This window comes from Panthera leo, chromosome B2 (assembly GCF_018350215.1).
Source record: "Panthera leo isolate Ple1 chromosome B2, P.leo_Ple1_pat1.1, whole genome shotgun sequence".
In the NCBI taxonomy this organism is placed as follows: domain Eukaryota; kingdom Metazoa; phylum Chordata; class Mammalia; order Carnivora; family Felidae; genus Panthera; species Panthera leo.
Window position 1 is genome coordinate 33,645,875 of NC_056683.1, and position 19,857 is coordinate 33,665,731.

At 52.1% G+C, this 19,857-nt stretch overlaps 1 protein-coding gene and 1 long non-coding RNA gene across 6 annotated transcripts in view; one reads left to right on the forward strand and one right to left on the reverse strand.

Moving 5' to 3' along the window:
- The window catches only part of LOC122219812, a 48,253-nt gene that overhangs the window by 15,073 nt on the left and 13,323 nt on the right, over nucleotides 1-19,857 (reverse strand). The gene's annotated exons all lie outside the window — the stretch shown is intronic.
- SCUBE3 (signal peptide, CUB domain and EGF like domain containing 3) overlaps nucleotides 1-19,857 on the forward strand; it is a 33,907-nt gene that overhangs the window by 10,918 nt on the left and 3,132 nt on the right. The window contains exons 2-19 of one of the 5 annotated variants that reach the window (XM_042938530.1): nucleotides 2,054-2,176; nucleotides 3,165-3,290; nucleotides 5,958-6,092; nucleotides 7,669-7,794; nucleotides 7,978-8,094; nucleotides 10,483-10,530; nucleotides 12,913-13,029; nucleotides 14,712-14,834; nucleotides 15,309-15,425; nucleotides 15,919-16,044; nucleotides 16,330-16,446; nucleotides 16,587-16,691; nucleotides 16,983-17,099; nucleotides 17,437-17,595; nucleotides 17,838-18,053; nucleotides 18,416-18,577; nucleotides 18,783-18,950; nucleotides 19,452-19,613. In XM_042938530.1, the coding sequence (XP_042794464.1) occupies nucleotides 2,054-2,176; nucleotides 3,165-3,290; nucleotides 5,958-6,092; nucleotides 7,669-7,794; nucleotides 7,978-8,094; nucleotides 10,483-10,530; nucleotides 12,913-13,029; nucleotides 14,712-14,834; nucleotides 15,309-15,425; nucleotides 15,919-16,044; nucleotides 16,330-16,446; nucleotides 16,587-16,691; nucleotides 16,983-17,099; nucleotides 17,437-17,595; nucleotides 17,838-18,053; nucleotides 18,416-18,577; nucleotides 18,783-18,950; nucleotides 19,452-19,613 (2,364 nt within the window). The remainder of the gene's footprint in view (nucleotides 1-2,053; nucleotides 2,177-3,164; nucleotides 3,291-5,957; nucleotides 6,093-7,668; nucleotides 7,795-7,977; nucleotides 8,095-10,482; nucleotides 10,531-12,912; nucleotides 13,030-14,711; nucleotides 14,835-15,308; nucleotides 15,426-15,918; nucleotides 16,045-16,329; nucleotides 16,447-16,586; nucleotides 16,692-16,982; nucleotides 17,100-17,436; nucleotides 17,596-17,837; nucleotides 18,054-18,415; nucleotides 18,578-18,782; nucleotides 18,951-19,451; nucleotides 19,614-19,857) is intronic. The other 4 variants (XM_042938525.1, XM_042938529.1, XM_042938528.1 and 1 more) reach the window with 4 other exon arrangements.

Below are 19,857 nucleotides of genomic sequence, written 5' to 3' on the forward strand. Positions count from 1 at the left end.
AGGGTGGGCCAGTTGGCAGACACCGTGACTACAGAGCCTGAATGAGGTGAAGAGTGTGAGTTACGGCAGTTAGAATCACCCAGCACGGCTGACTGCAGAGCAGTCGAAGAGAGTTGGAAGGTAGATTGCAGAGCTGAATAGAAGCTCAGAAGATTTGAGGCAGGGTGTTTGGGGGCACTCTTCCAAATTCCAGTTCTCTTCTTAGCCTCAGGAAGCCTCAGTCCTTGCCCCTGAAGTACTTCTTGAAATACGAAAACAGAAGACAATTAACTGTTTCAAGCTAGGGCTCATGGGTGTCTATAAATTGAGAGCAGTTACTGGTTCACTCACTCACTCAGGTTCAGTAAAAATAAATCAAGCACCTTAAGGATTTGGATTCCATAGCTTGGCGATAAGGCCTGAGAATCTGCATTTTAACAAAAGCCAGGCAATTCTACACTGTCTTGATTTCTTTAAAAAAAATTTTTTTTACATTTACTCACTTTTAAGAAACAGAGACAGAGCACGAGTGGGGGAGAGCAGAGAGAGAGAGGAAGACACAGAATCTGAAGCAGGGTCTAGGCTCTGAGCTGTCAGCACAGAGCCCAACACAGGGCTCCAACCCACAAACCATCAGATCATGACCTGAGCCGAAGTAGGATGCTTAACCAACTGAGCCACTCAGGCACCCCATGCACTGTCTTGATTTCAAATCCCATTTCTTTATTCGCACATTGCTACTTATACACTTGGGTTTCCCAGTTCATAGCTAGAAGTAATCTCTTCCTCCTCTGATCTTCCTTTTAACAGAGGTGGTCAGGCCTGGCTGCACATTGGACTCACCTGGGGAGCTTTAGAAAAATACTGAGGGCTAGTTGACCAGAACCTCTGGGGATGGTGCTGGGCATCTCCTAGGGAGTTAACTCTGATGATGTGTAGCCAGGGTTGAGGACCCCCTCCTCTTTTCTCTAATGTCTTTGGGGCACTCAACCACACCCTGCTTCATATTACTTATTTGTCTCTCCTTTTGGCTGGGCCGAGTCACTGCTGAGCCTCCATGGCCTTCAGTATAGTACCTTTCATAAAAACACCCTATAAAACATTGTCAACTGAATGCAACATTTAGCCATATTTTAGCTCAGCTTTATGTACACCAAAATATTGCCTCAGAAGTTGGAATCTTTTGCGCAAAGACGATCAATGATTCTCTTTCCTAGGTCCTTTCAGAACCATCCTCTTTTTTGCTAGATCTTGGCTGGCTTCTTCCTTGAATATAGCTCTGTGAATAGAGTAGCACCTTGTGCCAGAGTGAGAGCCAGGAGCAAGAGGAACACCTTGGGTTAGAGGGAAGAGTTCAGGGAGGGAGACTAATGAGCCTGAGTCAACTGGACAGCCACAAGGGCTCCACTTATCAGGCTTCAGATTGCTGATACCAGCCCCTGCCAGGTCCCAGTCCCTCTGCTGTTGACAGCACAGGGTCTGAGGGAAATCTTCCAGGATGGAACTTCTTTCCTCTCAAGATTCTTCGCACAACGATGGGCAAGTGGGAGCAGGCCTGGTCTCAAGCAGAATTGTGAGGCAGATGAGGATTTCTCAGGTGGCCCCTTCTCCTTCCTTTCTTCTTCCCTCAATTACCAAGGGCCGCTGGACCCTGCCACTTTTCCAGAGGCCACTGTCCCCATGCCTCTTCTCTTCCCCCTCCCTCTAAGCCTGCTCCGAAGTGAGGTAAACTAATTCATGCTAAGTTGAACATTTCTAGTCAAGGTAAGTGTGCTACCCAGTCCAAGGGTTTTTTGTTTGTTTTTCAATCAAAGAGAAGTGTTTCAAATGATGGAATTTTAGCTGTCATTGTGGATTAAGTATTTCTGAGGGGAGTGGGGGCTCTTTCTGAATTCCTGAAATTACAGAGTCAGCCCACTCTGAAATCAGAAGGGTGTGGAAGAGCACCTGCTTCTGGAGGGGTCACGGTCTCTACATTAGAGGAGAAGGGATTTTGCCCTTAGGGAACCACCTTCAAGACACCCCTTGGAATGCACTGACAGAGGGTCTCAAATGCCTTCTCTGCCCCTGCCAGATGTGGACGAATGTGTGGAGGGGACCGACAACTGCCACATTGATGCTATCTGCCAGAACACCCCACGGTCGTACAAGTGCATCTGCAAGTCTGGCTACACAGGGGATGGTAAACACTGCAAAGGTGAGGCGGGGAGGGTGCCTGGAGGAGGGGGGGCCTGCTTGAGTGTGGAAATGGGTGCCACTGCCCAGAGTTAGCCACACTGTGCAGGACAGTAAGGCCTGCAGTCCCTGCAGGCATGGAGAAGGGGCTTGGGAGTGGTGGCCAGCTACTTTTTTCCCAGAGAGGGCACCATTTTCTCATTTGCTCAAAGGCACCATATAGCCTAGCTGAGGTTCTGCTGGGAATAGTTCACGGTCTCACAGCTTGGCCGGGGGCGGGGTGGGGGTGGGGGGGGATCAGGATCACAGGACTGAGGCCTGAGGCTCCCTGACATTGGAACCTCCATCTTTAGACCCTTACACCATACCCACAGGATGAGAACAGTTTACCCCAAGGGAATTTCATACCATAAACAAACACATTCTTCCCCCCTCATAATTAAAGCAATGCAAATTAAAGCAGTCTTGAGATGTTATTTTAAATTTACGACCTTCAGTGTTGGTAACACTTTAGCGGACAAGGTACACTCGTTAATTCTTGGTGACACTATGAATTGAAAAGTGATTTTGTCACACCAGCAGGAAATTTAAAAAGTATTTATGCCCTTTGACCCAGAAATTTTATTCTTGGGAACCTACTCAAGGGAAATTCAAAGAAAATAACACACAGGAGATGTCCTTTAATGCATTATTTACCATAGTAAAATAAATGGAAGGGATCTAACAATAGAGAATAGATTAATGAATTATGATTTGGCAACACAGTGGAATATTCTGCAACCATGTACAGTGGTAATTAGAAAGACTGGGGGAGATGTGAAAATGTTTAAGACTTAAGTTTAGATAAAAAATAGTAAAATGCAAAATGGTTTGCAGGCTATGAAAGTAATTATGTAAACACACACAGAGAAGGTTATACACACACACACATACATAACCACCACGAAGCTGAACACAGGGGTGGACAGTGGGAGGCATGTCCAGCTGCCTCAGATCCTCTTTGCTCACAGATGTGGATGAGTGTGAACGAGAAGATAATGCAGGTTGTGTGCATGACTGTGTCAACATCCCTGGAAATTACCGATGCACCTGCTATGATGGATTCCACCTGGCACATGATGGACACAACTGTCTGGGTGAGCAAGGGAGAGGAGGTGTGGGCAGGGGCTGTCTTGTGGGGGAGGAGGTGTTTTCAGCACTTCCCAGTTCCCAGGCAAGAAGAGGAAGGTGATCAGAAAGTGGCATTCTCACAAAATAGAGAACAAGGTCAGTCTCCCCTTTGAGACGGGGCACTGAGGATGAAATAATCCTGCTGCTGGATGAAAAACAGCAGAGGAGATGGTGCTAGCAAGTGCTCCCAGGGCAAGGGTCAGAAGATGACAATAGTGGGTTTAGCCATATAGAGCAGAGCATGGTGGAAGGTAATTTGGCTGCACCAGATCCTTGCTCTCCTGCTTACTATCTGTGGGGCCTTAGGCAAATCAACTAAATCTCTGGGAACCTCAGTTTCCTCATCTCTAAAATGAGGATGGTAATATCCCACTCAAAGGCTGTTGCATGAATCACCATGAGACAACATGTATAAAGAGCCCTGTACAATCCTTAGCAGAGTAGATGTTCGATACATGGGAGGAATGTTGTTGTTGATGATGATGGTGATGATGGTGATGATGATGATGCTTCTTCCCTGGCCCTGGGAAGCCTCTGGCCCTTAAGGCTGGTTTTCTCCCAGCTCATCCTGCAATCTCCCAAGTTCACCCTCTCCTCACTTCTTAGGCCTCAATCTCAGCTGATCTTTGTCCCATGGGCTGGAGCAGAGATAGGAGAATCTCTAGGGCACTAAACTCAACTTTGGTCTCACATCTTTTTGGAAAATTACTGGGACCATGTCAGATTCTTCCCCAAGCAGAAAAACTGAAGCCCATAGCAGAACAGGAATTGAGATGTGAAGCCAGGGGTCCTTTTCCAAATTCTTCCTCTCTGCTGTCAGAACAAAAATAGGAGGCTGGAAGACTAGAAGACCAGGAAAGGAAGAGAAGTAAGAGGAATGATGCCCAGAAAAGCAGCTAGGCTGCTTCCCCAACTGACCAAACCAGTGAATTATCTGACGTTCTATTAGTCTGAGAGCCTCCTTGCTACAGAGCTGCCTCTAAACCCAGTCACATTCCATCTTTGGACCAGGCTTACATGCTTCTACTCCCAACCCGGGCCTTTACATCCTGATTCCTGCTGGGCCCTTCCCCCCCAGCCCTGGCCACCTCTCCCACCACTGCAGCTACAGGGAAGGACCTCACTTTTCCGCCCAGTTATTTGTGAGGACCTCTTTGGGGACTCCTTTGGAAAGAGAAGCTGTGACACTTTGACCAGGACAGAGAGTTTCCTGCAGGACCGGAAACATTAGCTTCTGGTGATTGGTTGCCTTTGACCTTTCTAGGCCCCTGATTCTCACCAAGTCTTATTTCCCTGTGTTTGGGGGGAAACTAGCCAGAGGGATAAGAGAATGAGTAGGTATGGAAAGGTCAGAGGGAGCAGAGGTCTACCTAACCCTAACCCCAGGGTTGGGGTTCAAAGCCTCAACTCTTCCTTTGGCTTTTAGGGGAACCCTAAGTCATCCATGCCCCAGGTCTGTTTCTCCACTGAGAATTGGAGGAAAGAACTCGGCTAGAGCAGCAAAGTCATAAGGTTGGATTAGAAGGGAGCATATGGAAGGATGGAATGTAGGATGGGCCACAGTGGAAGACGGATGGGGAGAAATCAGGGGTATAGTGACAGAAGGGGAAGGGACAGGAATAAGGCAAAGGAAAGTATACCTCTCAGGCAGGAACCTGCTGGATCCGTGCCCCTCTGCCCTTGGCCAGATGGGGGAAAGGACAGGGTTTCAGGGATCAGCAGAGAGGATGGGAAGAGAGGAGCAGTTGAGGGCCTCAGGAGCTCTAATTCCAGCTCCTCTGTTTGGAGACCAATCTCCCTGATGCCTCCTGGGCCAAGGAAGACAGAGAAGGGCTATGGACTTGGGAGAGCAGTAGGTAGCACAGAGAGGGAGTCAAGGCATTCAAGTGAGAGCCCCAAAATAAGCTTAGCTCTGGGACCTGAGGGTGGTGATTTGGGGTGGTGATTAGGGTGTGGCCTGGCAGCTCTCCTCCCATCCCTCCTTGCCAAGCTACCAGACTGTTTTGTTAAACCAAAATAGGAGAAAGGCTAGGGACTATGGCAGCAAGCCCAGGCATGGGGAGGGAGGAGAGGAAGGATGGGGCCGTAGCCTGTCCACAAAAATGGTCCCTGCCCTGCGAGGAGTTGAGGCTTGCTGCCTTTACCCATTGTTGCCCCTCAGACCTCAGCACCATGGCCATAGTTCTGCCTGCGCTTAGAATCAGATCCCAGGTTCTCTCATTCCCTGGCTGCCACCAACTGCCCATTTCTCTTCCTGACCAGTCTCCATCTTTATTTTCACCTCTGTGTCTCTTACCCTGGCTCCTTTCCTGATTTCCCCTGGCTTCACACCCAATTCTGACAAGTGAGTGAAAGGGAGGCAAGTCTTCACCTAAGTGAGCCAGGTTTAAATGTCCCCTCTCCACCTGTTTAGCTCCCCAGCTCTGCCGTCTTTAGGTGGCCTCTTCAAAAACAGTGAAACATTAGCTGATGAGTGGGTGAGAACTTGCTGGCCTGAGGCTGGGTGCTGAATTAGAGTCGGGAAGTGTGTGCTAGATTCTTAAGACTGTTTCAGCCCTTGGTGCTGAAGTCTCAGGGCATACTCTGGAGCCGGCCTGCACCCCATGGCCTCACCAACCACCTATCCTACACAGATGTGGACGAGTGTGCCGAGGGCAATGGTGGCTGTCAGCAGAGCTGTGTCAACATGATGGGCAGCTATGAGTGCCACTGCCGGGAGGGCTTCTTCCTCAGCGACAACCAGCACACCTGCATCCAGCGGCCAGAAGGTCAGCCCATGACCTGAGAGGTCCCATCCCTGCACTCCCAGGCTTCTCTCTACCTGCTGGGGAGCTTTCCCTCAGGACCTCCTGGGTCTCATCCTCTATTCTCAACCCCACTAGCTCCTTCTTCTCTTGTCCCTCAACCCATCACATCCTAAGGGCTCCATAGACAGATGTTGTGCTGGAGCAAAATCTGGGGGAATCCATCTGGGGTTGGGATCAGTGTGGGATTGAGGTTACTATGGGGCATCCTCTGTGTCAGACCCAAGGTGGATGTCGTGCCTAAGTATAGATGGCTGGGCTCTAAGCTGCTGTTATCTGATGGGCTCACCAATGCCTTATTCCTTGAATTGGATAGGGAGGGTGACGCAGGAATAGTGGAATACTATTGTCTATTTCTGTGATGCAGCCTCCCCCCCACAACCCTGACTATGACATCCCTGAGGGCAGGGACTATGTCTAATTTATCTTTGTATCTCCGGAACCTAATACACTGCTCTGCGTGCAGTGGGAGCTTAATAAATATTTGTTGAATAAAATCTTATAGTAATTAGGGGTACTTGGCTGGCTCAGTTGGTAGAGCATGTGATTCTTGATCACGGGTCATGAGTCGGAGCCCCACATTGGGCACAGAGTTTACTTTAAAGCAAATGTTATAGTAATTTCTATAGTAAAAAATCTGTACCAATTTCTTCCCACTCACATTGTTATCTTCTTCCCAGTTGGACTGAAAGCTCTTTGAGGAGAAATCATGTTTGTTTGTTTTAAAGATTTTACTTTTATTTTTTTGAGTTTTTTAAAGTTTTTTTTTTAATGTTCGTTTATTTTTGAGAGAGAGAGACAGACAGACAGAGTGCAAGTGGGGGAGGGGCAAAGAGAGGGGGAGACATAGACTCTGAAGCAGGCTCCAGGCTCTGAACTGTGAGCACAGAGCCCGACATAGGGCTTGAACCCATGAACTATGAGATCATAACCTGAGCTGAAGTCGGATGCTTAACCAACTGAGCCACCCAGGCACCCCGTAAGTTTTTTTCTTTTTTTTTTTTTTAACAGTTTAAAATGTTTATTTCTGAGAGGGAGGGAGGGGGAGAGGGAGAGAAGGAGAGAGAGAGAGAGAATGCACACACAAGAGGGGTAGGGACAGAGAGAGGGGGTACAGAGGATCCGAAGCAGGCTCCATGCTGACAGCAAAGAGCCCAATGCGGAGCTCTAACTCACAACCCCAAGATCAAGAGTCACATGCTCCACTGAGTGGGCCAGCCAGATGCCCCAAGAGATGTTTTTTATTTTTCTGGGTCCTTCTTAAATCCACTAATATGTAACTATTAGACACTACTTTTTTGTTGTCTCCAGGAGAGGGTGCTCGTGCAGGGTTTTGGAGGGCTGGGTATCAATACCTATACATCACTGAGAATGGCTCATTAGCACCCAGCTCTGCGCAGGACAGGGACTGGTGTCTCCTGTCTGTGTTGCAGCCCCAGTGGATTCTCTCAATTTCCTAGGCCCCAGCTACCCCACTAGTTCCTCTTCCACTAGGCATTCAGGGATATAAAGCACTCACCTCCCTCCTCTTCCTTTTTAGAAGGAATGAATTGCATGAACAAGAACCATGGCTGTGCTCACATTTGCCGGGAGACACCCAAAGGGGGTATTGCCTGTGAATGCCGCCCTGGCTTCGAACTCACCAAGAACCAACGGGACTGTAAATGTGAGATAATTGGGATGGTCGTTGGGGAGAAGAAGCAACGAAGAGGAAGGGTGTAGGGACTCAGCAGCAAGAGGTGGGAGGAAAAGGGAGCATGGGAGAGGCAACTAGATATGAGAGTCAGTCTTCAGATATGTGGCACCCAAGGAAAAGCAAGCTGACAGGCCTCCTGCCCTCTCTGCACAGTGACATGCAACTATGGTAATGGTGGCTGCCAGCACACGTGCGATGACACAGAGCAGGGTCCCCGGTGCGGCTGCCATGTCAAGTTTGTGCTCCATACCGACGGGAAGACATGCATCGGTGGGTGAGGCTGGTGAACTCAAGGCCACCTGTGCTGGGAGTGGGGGTTGGGAACCAGGGGAGGGGGAACGCATGGGACCCAGGTGCTGGGCACAGAATGACTGGTGAGTGTACTGAAGACCCAGACGAGGCCAGGTCTAGTGAGGGATGACTCTGAGAGATCGCAGGGCTCACCCTCTTCTCCTCCCTGACCCATTAGTTCTCCTGCCCCACCCCTGGAGCCCCACCATCCTCTTTATCCAGGAGAAAGTGTTGTCAAACTGGGACTAATTAGCAGAGGTGCTTGTTGACCAAGGCTGTGCCCGAGAAGGGGAGGAGAGCTGGGGCAATGCAGCTGGGAAAGCCTGACCAAAGGCCCTGGTTGACTAGTGTGGTAAGATGGGAGCTGTCACAGCCCACTGTCCCCACTCTGGAACTGAGGGTGGCAGGGAGTGTTCTCTCCTGGAACAACCATCCCGGAACTGACAAATGGGGTTTCCTGACTCCAGGTTTCTTCTTCCTGCCTGTGCTGTGTCCCCCTGTCCACTGCCCTTACCCTAGCCCTCATTTCCTCCTGTTTCCTCCACATCTCAGTGGTACTCTCTCACCTCTGCCTGTAGCCCTTCACTTTCCCACCAGCTCCATCCTTCCATTCCTATTGCCCTGCTCCGGGGCCTTCTTAACACCTGGATCCCTTTTCCTGAATTCCTAGGCCTTCCCTCACATACTTTCAGGTACCAGAAATGAGCTTAATTCCTTAGTTCCTGATGTTTAATTCCTAATGCCTTATGCCTTTAGGTCTTTTGTGAAGGCCGATTACTGTGTGCTCACAGAGTGCTGAGAAACACAACGGGGACAGGGTGTCCCTTTGGAGAAGTGGGAGGTGAAAGAGAAGAGTTTGGGCAGGGAGAAGGGCTGTGTCTTGAGCCAGGCAAGGGCAAGTTTGGTCTGTGGGCACCAACAGATGCCATTCATCTCATGGGCTACAACATGCTGAGGGTGAGGAGGTGTGAACACAGTCACTCTGTGTATTTGTTACAGACATGATATTCACCTTCAGAACCAAACTGTCCCCATCTCACTCCAGAGACCCGGCCCATCTCTGCAGACAGCACTGCCTTAACCCCCAGACATGAGAACAGGGGAGCAGATGCTGCTGCTAAAAGGGTCTTTCAAAGGGTCGCCTGGGTGGCTCAGTCGATTAAGCATCTGACTTCAGCTCAGGTCATGATCTCACGGTTCATGGGTTTGAGCCCTGCATCGGGCTCTGTGCTGACAGCTCAGAGCCTGGAGCCTGCTTCAGATTCTGTTTCCCTTTCTCACTCTGCCCCTCCCCCACTTATGCTCTGTCTCTGTCTGTCTGTCTGTCACTCTCAAGAATAAACAAACATTAAAAAAAAATTTTTTTTTTAAAGGGGTCCTTCAAGTACCTGCTTCAGAGACTTGTACACACAGTTCTAAACTTCTTTAATTAAACCCTCTCCTGCTACACGTTTCCCTCTGAACTAACTCTTCAAAGACCCTAGAACATTTTTAGGTCCTCCTGTCACCTTCTCCTGGCTGGTTTGTTCCAGCTCCTTTCATCTTTTTCCTCCTAAGCCTAAATCTTCTGCTTCCTAAACCCTCCACCATCCCCTGGACACACTCACACATCCCCACAGTCTCCCAAAAGAAACTGCATGCAGTCCCCAAAGAAAAGCTGCATGTGTCAGGACAGAGCTCGGGACCCATGAATGTGGGGCCAGATCCCCCTCTGGTGTCCCCCTGTTCAGATCGTCCTGAGCATGGCTGATTTGGAAAATACCCCCTTGTAAGCTTGAGCTCTTCTCTAATGCAAGACCCATTCTGTCTTCTGGACCATGGCCAAGTGAGGCAGAAGAGAGCAAAGGAGGAGGTCCTAGGGTTCATGGCTATGTCCTTCCCGAGTTCCTCTCCCTCTTCTCCAACAGAACTTACTTATTTTGCCTTGCCCTGATCTCATGTTTCTCCCCAGCCCTGGTAGGAGGAAACATCATTGTTTGGGGCCACCAAGACATTCAGATTTAGTGGGGAGACTGAGAGGGCAGTACAGTTAAGCAGAAAGGGTGGGCCCCTTTGGGATTTGGCAGCTTGTAAGATTTGAGATTGCATCCCAGCTCTGCCTTTGGCATGCTGTGTGGTACTGGGCCCATGACTGCCCCTCTCTGAGACTCTGTTTCCCATCAGTCACCTGGTGGGAGCCTGGCTTCTTTGAGGATACCAGGCAGGACAAGGCTGGGGAATGAAGCATAGCAGTCTCAGGGCTCATCATTTGGGGCTAGTGGTTTGGGTCTACAGGGTGGAGGAGGAGGGTGGGGAGGGGGCTGGGGCACAGTGGGCCACAGTGGCTCCTGCCCAGCATCTAAACAGCTTTTTTACAATGTCAAACAGGGGAAAGGCGGCTAGAGCAGCACATCCCCCCTCAGGCCGTTTCTAATGGTAAATATGTCTGCTCTCTCCGCTTGCTCTCACTGGCTTGCTAGGGGAAGGGCTAACCCGCTGGGGCTCCCACTAACCGCATGCCCACTGGGCCCAGCCTGACTGGACTCTAGCCTATTAGCAGGGTTCCCCTGCAGTCTCGGTACTGGGCCCATTGGGTGACAGGAAACCTGAGTCCCCAAGAGCTGGCCCAGGAGCCTTCGTGTTGGTTTTGTCTTTCTTTGTTCCTGTCACTGTCCTCCTCTCCTGCTCTCTCCTCCCACCTTCTCCCTCACCCACCTTCTAACACCTCACCTGTTCCCAACCATCTGCCCCCTCCCTTCTCTCTGCCTTCTACACAGCAAAAAACCCAGCAGCTCCATCTTACCCGTTGTGCCCACTAGGTGGCTGAGTTAGGGGTGGGATAGAGTTAGATGCCATCCCTCCTTGAGGCTGCTTCCTTGGGTTCCCCCCACACCAGCTCACAGCCCCAGCATCACTCGCCATTCTGTCCCACCATAATGGGTACAAGCATGACATCTGAATTCAGACTGACCTGAGTTTGAATCCTGCCTCTGCCACTTTCTAACCATATGACCTCAAGCAAGCTACTTTCTTCTCTGATCCTTAGTTTACTCTTCTGTAGACAGGGAGAATAAGAGTTTTCTCCTTTGGGGTTGCTGAGATGATTGAGACAGTGTGTGCAGAGCATCTAGTAAGTGCCTGGCACAGAGTCAGCACAGATTAAACTGTGGTTTCATACTGCGACCTGAAGAGCAAAGGGTTGAGGCTGTGCCATCCTGCCGCCTCAACCCTGCCCTGGCTAATGCTGCCCTGCAGGGGAGGGCAGCTGTACCCAGCTTCCTCGTCTGACCCGAGATGTGTGTTGTGCCAGCTCTGCTGCTCCTCACCTTGGATCCCTCAGAACCTACCTAGTCTTAGCACAGGATCTGTTCCCCTCTCCCTGCTCCAGGGCTTGAGGGCACCTCTCCTTCTACTAAGAGCACTCTTGGGGGGAATGGCTAGGCTTGGAGCCTGAACTCAACATCCCCTCCCAGGTTTCTCCCATGGTCTTGGGGAACTTCAGGAGACTAAGGTGTAAGTGGCACACAAGAGATCCCACTGTGGCTGCTCCCAGACCTGGGCATTTGAATAACTGGGGCATGACCAGGGACCCATAGGCAGGGTTGGGCTTCTTCTAGAACCCTTGCTTTGGTGGTCTCCTTGGTGACAAGGGTTGGACCTGAGTTTTAGGAGTCAAAGATTTAAGAAGATGATAGTTCTCTGGTGCTTTTCTCATTCAGTTCCCCAGATTTGGAGAACCACTCTCCTTTCTTCCCCAGGAGAGGGTTTGGGATTCTGTCTTTCCAATGGGAGAATTCTAGGGCCCCCAGAGGATGGCCCACACCTCCTCCAGAGTCCCTGAAGGGGGAGGGGTCTTGCACTATTTGAACTGATGGTTTTTCCCTGGGCTCAACTCATTCTCCTGAGCTGCAGTTTAAACTTGTTTATGTCCTGCAGAATGCAGAAAATAGGGAGAGTGACCTATCCATACTCCCTCTATTCTGACCCCTCAGCAAAGGAGTCTTACCAGTCAAGAGGGGGCAATAGAAGAGACCTAGCTCTGAGGTTCTCTAACTCTTTCACCTACTTTCTTACACCCTGCCTCCTCCTCCGAATTCTTCTTCTCTTTTGGCCCCCTCCCCTACCTAGACAATCTCTCCCCATTAGGAAAGAAAAACAACAACAGAACATCCAGCTTATCTCCATCTGGAACTAAAAGGAAGGTTTGGGAGGAGTTGGGAGGTAGCTGGGGAGGGGCTGGGATATGACCAAATATGTGCCTCTCCTCTGAGGATGAGCAGTCAGGCCTGGAACTGGGATCTTTTTTTAAGACAGCTGGGCAATCCCTCAGCTATCTCCAGAATCACTAGGTTCACTCTTCCCAAGATTGCCCCACTCTGACCCCCCCCCCCCCAACCACCACAGAGACAGTCACTGGAAAGAGGAGGAAACTTTTATCTGTCCCTTCTTGTTCCCTGGCGGCTGAGAACCACCCTTACTTAGCTCCCATCCCTCCCTGCACCCTCCCCTCTCCACCTCCTCCACCCCCTCAGCACATTCCTGCCTGACAGCTCTGGCTTGTACCTGCCTCACTGCTGTCCACCTTGTTTCAATCAAGTAGGGGGCAGGGAAGTGGACTGCTTGGCTGCACTTGTGAGGGGCTGGGGGCTGGGAGCCATGGGAGGAAGGGGGCTGGGAGCCTTCACTGAGTGCTCCTTCTAAAGCACAGGGAGGCAGCTCAGGCCTTCCCTCAGGCCTCTGCACTCTCTACTACCCTTAAGTTTGGGACTCCTCCAAGCCAATAACCCCATTACCATCCCCCACCTCCCTCCTAAACAGAGACCTGTGCTGTCAACAATGGGGGCTGTGACAGTAAGTGCCACGATGCAGCGACGGGTGTCCACTGCAGCTGCCCTGTGGGCTTCATGCTGCAGCCAGACAGGAAGACGTGCAAAGGTAAGGGCTCTCAGAGGACCAGAGCATAGGGGTGAGGGGGCTGAGGCTGGGATCAGAGATCTAGTACCTATTATAGGACCTCAACCCCCTGGAGGCTATCCTGATTAGAAAGAACTAGGAGCATGGCTAAGGCTTGTCTCTTGTCCACCTTTCCCAGTTCAGTTCAAGGGGCACAAAAGTCCAGCCAGTCCCTTAGTGCCCGCTGCCCACACCCTACCTTGTTTTCCTTACTCTCATTTCTATCCTGCTCTGGGTCCCTAGCCCTCTTGGTTAATGAACATGTTATTCTCATTTGTCCCTGGGTCTAGAAGGATATTTGAGCCCTGGCTATGTGTGTACAAGGTCACAGATGTGTTCCATAACCTTCATAACCCACATTCCCCCAGACCTTCCCACTGGGAAGGCTATACTGGTCAGAGGGAGAATAGGGTAGCAGTGGAAGCACTGAGGCTAGAGACTGGTTACCGGGGTTCAGATCCCAGCTCTGCAATCCTGGGCAAGTTACTTAGTGTCTTTGTGCCTCAGTTCCACTATAATAATGGCACTTGTTGTAAGGATTAGATCAGTTATATAAAGATTATATATTAAGTACTTAGAACAGTACCTGACAAATGATAGTTATCATTATGGTATAATTTCCCATGTTGTCCATCCTATTTCCCCTCCTTTTAATTAGCCAGGTCTGGGAGAAAGGTGGAGTGGGGGAGGAAAAAGGAAGAGTAGCCATACTGAAAATAATGATTCATCAGGTCTGTGTCCCCTGGTCACAAGGAGGACTGGAAAGAGGACTGAGCTCCTTCTTTGTGTCTTTTGGCCCAACAGCTGGCAGAAAGGATGGGGAGACGGGGAGGGCTGGGGCAGCAGGTCAGACAGCCAGAGTTGAGAGGTTTCCTGCTGGGAAGGACTGTTGACAGGTATGCTAAGAGTGAAGTGGAAGACTGCCCTCTCTGCCCCCTCCCCCAAGTAAGGGTGAATAGCCTGGGTCCTGTCTGCCACCAGCTTGGGGAACTTGACCTCAGGAAGGAAGCTGCTCACTGCCCGCCCCCCCCCCCCTTCCCTTCCTAGTGCTGAAAGCCGCCTCAGGCCTGAGCCTCTCCAGACCTCCCAGTCCAGCCCCCTGCCTGGCCCCTGCCCCTCCCCCATCAGCTACCCAGCCTCACTGGCTCTCCTGGAGGTCCTCCTGCCGGCTCTCTCCTAGCTCCTCCTCTCTGAGGGGCTCCCTTTTGAATCTCCACCTCTCTGTGCCCCCCCCCCCCCCACCATTGCCCTGTTGCCCACTGCCCGGGGCTCTTATGCTAGGCAGGGGTCAGGGACAGGGAAGATATAAGCCTTATCCACCAGCCTTTTGTGGAAGTGCCATCCAGAGTGAGGGGCAGAAACTAGCCCTGTAGTTCAAATGCCATCCTGCTTCCTACTCCAGGCAGTCCTTGAAGGCCTGACTCTGCTTCCTATCTGTCCCCTTCTGGGAGGGCTCACTTCCAGGAAAGAAACTGGTCCTAATGGCCACAGATTCCATGAGCAGGGAAGAAACAGACCAGAGAGTGAGAGAGGAGTCAGAAGGGCAGGCCCAGAGCTCTGCTTGATTTTCTGTCTCTGTGAGGGAGGGAGGGATGTTGTCTCCTTATCTGTCCCCAGCCTGTGGTATCACCTTTGGTTCTCTCTACTTTGTCCTGCCTTCCCAGACATAGATGAGTGCCGCTTGAACAATGGGGGCTGTGACCACATTTGCCGCAACACAGTGGGCAGCTTTGAATGCAGCTGCAAGAAGGGCTATAAGCTTCTCATCAATGAGCGGAACTGCCAGGGTGAGCAGACTTGGGCCAAGGGGAAAGCCTTAGGAGAGGTTCTGGAGCTAGGAGAGCTTCAAGGAGGCCAGAGGGCCAGAGTCTGAGGAAGTCAGTAGACACTGTGGAGAGCCTCCATGGGCAGTGTCATGCTGCAAATTAGCAAATGTACCCCTTCCTCTTGATGACCAACTCTACCTTGCTTTTGGCAAGGAGGGATGGATTTCACCCCACTTCAAATCCTTGGCAGGATCCAACCTGCCTAACCACATGTGGTGACCCTGATCCACAGGTACCAGATCTCACAGTTCCTGACTCCAAAGACTACAAGTGGAGGGGGCACAGGGGATGGGTAGGCATTGCTAAATCAATGATCTTAGGGCTGGGCCATGAGGGAGGGCCAAGGCCCCTCATTTGGGTCCTTCACCTGAGCAAGGGGCTGCAGGGTCAAATGCCCCAAGACAGATTCAGTGGCTTGAATCCTTATTCTTCCAGATATAGACGAGTGTTCCTTTGATCGAACCTGTGACCACATATGTGTCAACACACCAGGAAGTTTCCAGTGCCTCTGCCATCATGGCTACCTGCTATATGGTGTCACCCACTGTGGGGGTAAGCCAGCAAGTTTAGACCCTCAGCCACCTGTCCCCTCTCACCTCCACACCCTTCAGTTGAATGAGTTCCTGATTTGGCTCGTTGGCTCTGGGCAATCTCCAGGTGCATGTGCCATGTCTGCATCCATCATGATAAATGGGAGAAATTAAGACAACCGGGAGACTAGGAGATCAGGGAACAGCATCCTACCTCCAAAATTTCTATCTCCCATCCCAACGCTGCTTCTTGACTCCCACTCCCATCCTGAACTCTCAAATACAGCCCCAGTGGCAGAAAGGAATGGCAGGCTTTACAAAGCTTGTCAGCTTGGCCGCTTCTCAATCGTTCTTTGGGGACAGAGATAAAGGAAGGACATCCTAGGCTTGAGCTTTTCTCAAGCCAGTAGTCATCTTGGAGTGCCTGGAACTCTCACCAAAGGTCCTCACTCACTGCCCACTCCCTGGCTCCTACTCCCCCACCATTGTTGGTGTCTCCCTTCTCCTTCCCCCAGATGTGGATGAGTGCAGCATCAACCGGGGAGGCTGCCGCTTTGGCTGCATCAACACTCCAGGCAGCTACCAGTGTACCTGCCCCGCAGGCCAGGGCCGGCTGCACTGGAATGGCAAAGATTGCACAGGTGGGCGGCACCCTCTGCTGGCCAGAGCTGGCACTACATTTTTGGGGGGTGGGAATTGGGGTCCTGGAAAGTGGGGAGTTCCATGCCAAGGAAGGAGTAAGGTAGTAGGGGAGTAGAATGTAGCCATTTGAGTTACTGACGTGAAGTTTCTGGTGACGAATCCCTTCATCAGTCTCTGTTTACAGTTACAGTTCTGCGTGTAGCTAATGCTCTTCCCAAATCAGCCAAGTGTAGAGGGTGGGAGAGGAAGGCCCTCTCCTCCTCAGGTCTCTCTCCCCTTCCTAGAGCCGGTCAAATGTCAGAGCAGTCCTGGTGCCTCGAAAGCCATGCTCAGCTGCAACCGGTCTGGCAAGAAGGACACCTGTGCCCTGACCTGCCCCTCCCGGGCCCGGTTTTTGCCAGGTACATAGAGGTGGTTGCTGTAGGGCTGGCAGGGAGGAAAGGCTGGCTGTTCAGGTAGCTCTCCTGCTTCCCTTGCATTACTCCAACCAGTAGGCGTTGGGGGCGGGCAGCTCAGAGCTGTGACAGCCCCCTTCTCTCAGAGTCTGAGAATGGCTTCACGGTGAGCTGTGGCACCCCCAGCCCCAGGGCCACTCCAGCCCGAGCTGGCCACACCGGGAACAGCACAAACTCCAACCACTGCCATGGTGAGCACCAGCCCAGAGGCCTTGTTCCCACCTTATTCTCTTGCTTATTAACCCCGATTTCTCCTCATTAATTCTCCTGGTTTTACTTTTTCCTGGATCCCCTTCCTCGCTCTGTCATTCTCCAGCCCTTTTGCCTTGCTCCCTCTGCCCCTAACATCTGAGTCCCCTGGCTCTCATAATCCTTCTCCAGCCAAGCCCGTGGCTTATTGCCCAGCTTCTCAATACCCTCCACAGCAGTACCCACCCCCCTCGGCGCCCCCAGGCTGTGCTGAGCTTCTGCCATCCCTCTAGAGGCTGCAGTGCTGTCAGTTAAACAGCGGGCCTCCTTCAAGATCAAGGACGCCAAATGCCGTTTGCACCTGAGAAACAAAGGCAAAACGGAGGAGGCCAGCAGAATCCCGGGACCAGGTCTGGACTGGGGACCCCCCTCCAATGGGTTGTCTGGCCACCACACCCCTCCCCCACCCCTCAGCTCCTCTGCTTAGTGAGATCTCTAAAAACCCACTGGCATCCTGAACTCTGGACAGAGCAGAGGGAAGAAGCACTTGTAGGCATAGGGCCCAAGGAAGAAGTCCCAGGATATCCCTCCACCAAATAATAGGTATCCTACCTTAAAAGTGAACTGAGACAGTTGCGGAGATCTGGTGAGGTCTGCTTGGGCTAGGGTGGGAAAGTGAGAGCTGGGAGTGAGAGCCTTCTCTGTCCCCAGGGGGTGCCCCTGGGGTTGACAAGGCCTCTCCCCCAGGTGGTGCCCCCTGCTCTGACTGCCAGATCACCTTTATCCACCTCAAGTGTGACTCCTCTCGGAAGGGCAAGGGCCGGCGGGCCCGGACCCCTCCAGGCAAGGAAGTCACTCGGCTCACCCTGGAACTGGAGGCAGAGGTCAGAGCCGAAGAAACCACAGGTGGGACTGGGGGCACTGCAGGGAGGAGGGTGGAAAGCAAGGGGTCAGAGGTGGGGAAACCACAAGTCTCAGCCGCAAAGGGAAGGGGCAGAGCTTGTACTAAGGGCAGACCATGCCTAACACCAAGCCCAGGAGCCAGTCTCTCTTACCACATCCCTCCTAGCTCCTAGCTTTGCTCCCTGCCCTCCTGCTCACAGCCACTTTCTCTTCCTTCCCTGACTCATACCATCATCTACCACCAGCTGGCTGTGGACTGCCTTGCCTCCGACAGCGAATGGAACGGCGGCTGAAAGGGACCCTGAAGATGCTCAGAAAGTCCATCAACCAGGACCGCTTCCTGCTGCGCCTGGCAGGCCTTGATTATGAACTGGCCCACAAGCCGGGCCCAGGAGCTGGGGAGCGAGCTGAGCCAGCAGAGGCCTGTAGGCCTGGGCAGCACCGTGCTGGGGCTAAGTGTGGTAAGGGAGCTTGCTGGGGAGCGGGGGAGCAGGGGAACGGGGAAGGCCCAACTTGGGCCTGACTCAGAGAGCAGGACACTTTACGGCCTAAGTTGTACCTCAAATTGTGAGGCAGCCAAGACCCTCCTGCCTGTCATCATCCTCTCCCTGGTCCCAGGTTGAAATCTAGAGGGATATCATGTCCAGAGGGGCCATCAACCCTCCTTTACATGGCATTGGCCCCTGATCTTCCCAAGCAGGATTCTGTCTATTCCCAAACAAAGAGATTCTCCTTGAATCTGGGGAAGCGGGAAGGGGAATCCCAGGCCTGGGTGGCGGGAAATAGGGGGGCGGGGTGGCTAGCACGGCCGACTCTCCCTCAGTCAGCTGCCCGCAGGGAACGTATTACCACGGCCAGACGGAGCAGTGTGTGCCATGCCCAGCGGGCACCTTCCAGGAGAGAGAAGGGCAGCTCTCCTGCGACCTTTGCCCTGGGAGTGATGCCCACGGGCCTCTCGGAGCCACCAACGTCACCACGTGTGCAGGTGCCAGGGGAACAAACAATATAGAGTGGGGTAGGGTGGGCACTGGGACGCCCATGGGCATGGGATTTCCCAAGGGCAGGCCCAGGCTCCAGACCGCTCTCCTAGTCAACATCCTGTTTGTGTGTCTCTGTCCCCTGAGACTGGGTGACCCGGTGGGGATGACCAGGACCATCCCCATCAGAGTTGGGCCCTTGATTCATTGCAGGTCAGTGCTCTCCTGGCCAATACTCCGTTGATGGGTTCAAGCCCTGCCAGCCATGTCCACGCGGCACGTACCAACCTGAAGCAGGACGGACCTTGTGCTTCCCTTGTGGTGGGGGCCTCACCACCAAGCATGAGGGAGCCATCTCCTTCCAAGACTGTGACACCAAAGGTGAATGGGCTACACACTGGGGGACTCCCCAACTTTAACTACTTACAAAAAAAACTCTCCAAGTCCTCAGAGTAGACCTGAGTATGCTGGCACACCATCTTCCCCAAACTAGGAAAGGCCCAGCTGCCTGACCAACCAGACCATCCTGCTCATAGGACACATCCTGACCCTCCACCAGTCCCAAGTCTAGGAATTAGGGAATAAATAACAGTGTCACTTACCCCTCTGCTTCGGAGAACTGGTGGCACATTCCCCTCAATACTACCAATGAGTTTCTAGAAGTTTGGCACTACAGTCAGTGCCTGAAAGAAAAGGATTGGCATGGTAGCCAACCACTCTGTAAGTTTGTTTTTCCCTAGGCTTCAATTCTGGCATGACAAAGAAAGGTTGGGACTCGGAAGGAACTTTGGTGTCTTCAGTCTCCTGTGTCCTGCTCATCCTGTGCCCCAGAACTCCCACTTGCCTACCATCTTAACGCCTACCTTTCCCCCTTGCCTGCAGTCCAGTGCTCCCCTGGTCACTACTACAACACCACCATCCATCGCTGTATCCGCTGTGCTATGGGCTCCTATCAGCCTGACTTCCGTCAGAACTTCTGCACCCGCTGTCCAGGAAATACAAGCACTGACTTTGATGGCTCCACCAGTGTGGCCCAGTGCAAGAGTACGTGGCAGGCCAAGCTGTGGAAAAAGGGGCAGAGAGGTCTGGGAACAGTGGGCATGGGAAGAGGTGGGGGGTGGGGCAAGTAAACCAACAGGGAGCAAGGCTAGGGAGTGGATGGGCAGGAAAGTCCCACCCTCCATCTCTCCCATCCCACTCAATCTTAAGACCACTTGCTGGGCTGGGCCTCATGGCACCCTCTCCCTGGAGATAGGTGATGGGGAGACAGAGAGAGGTGAAGTGAGGT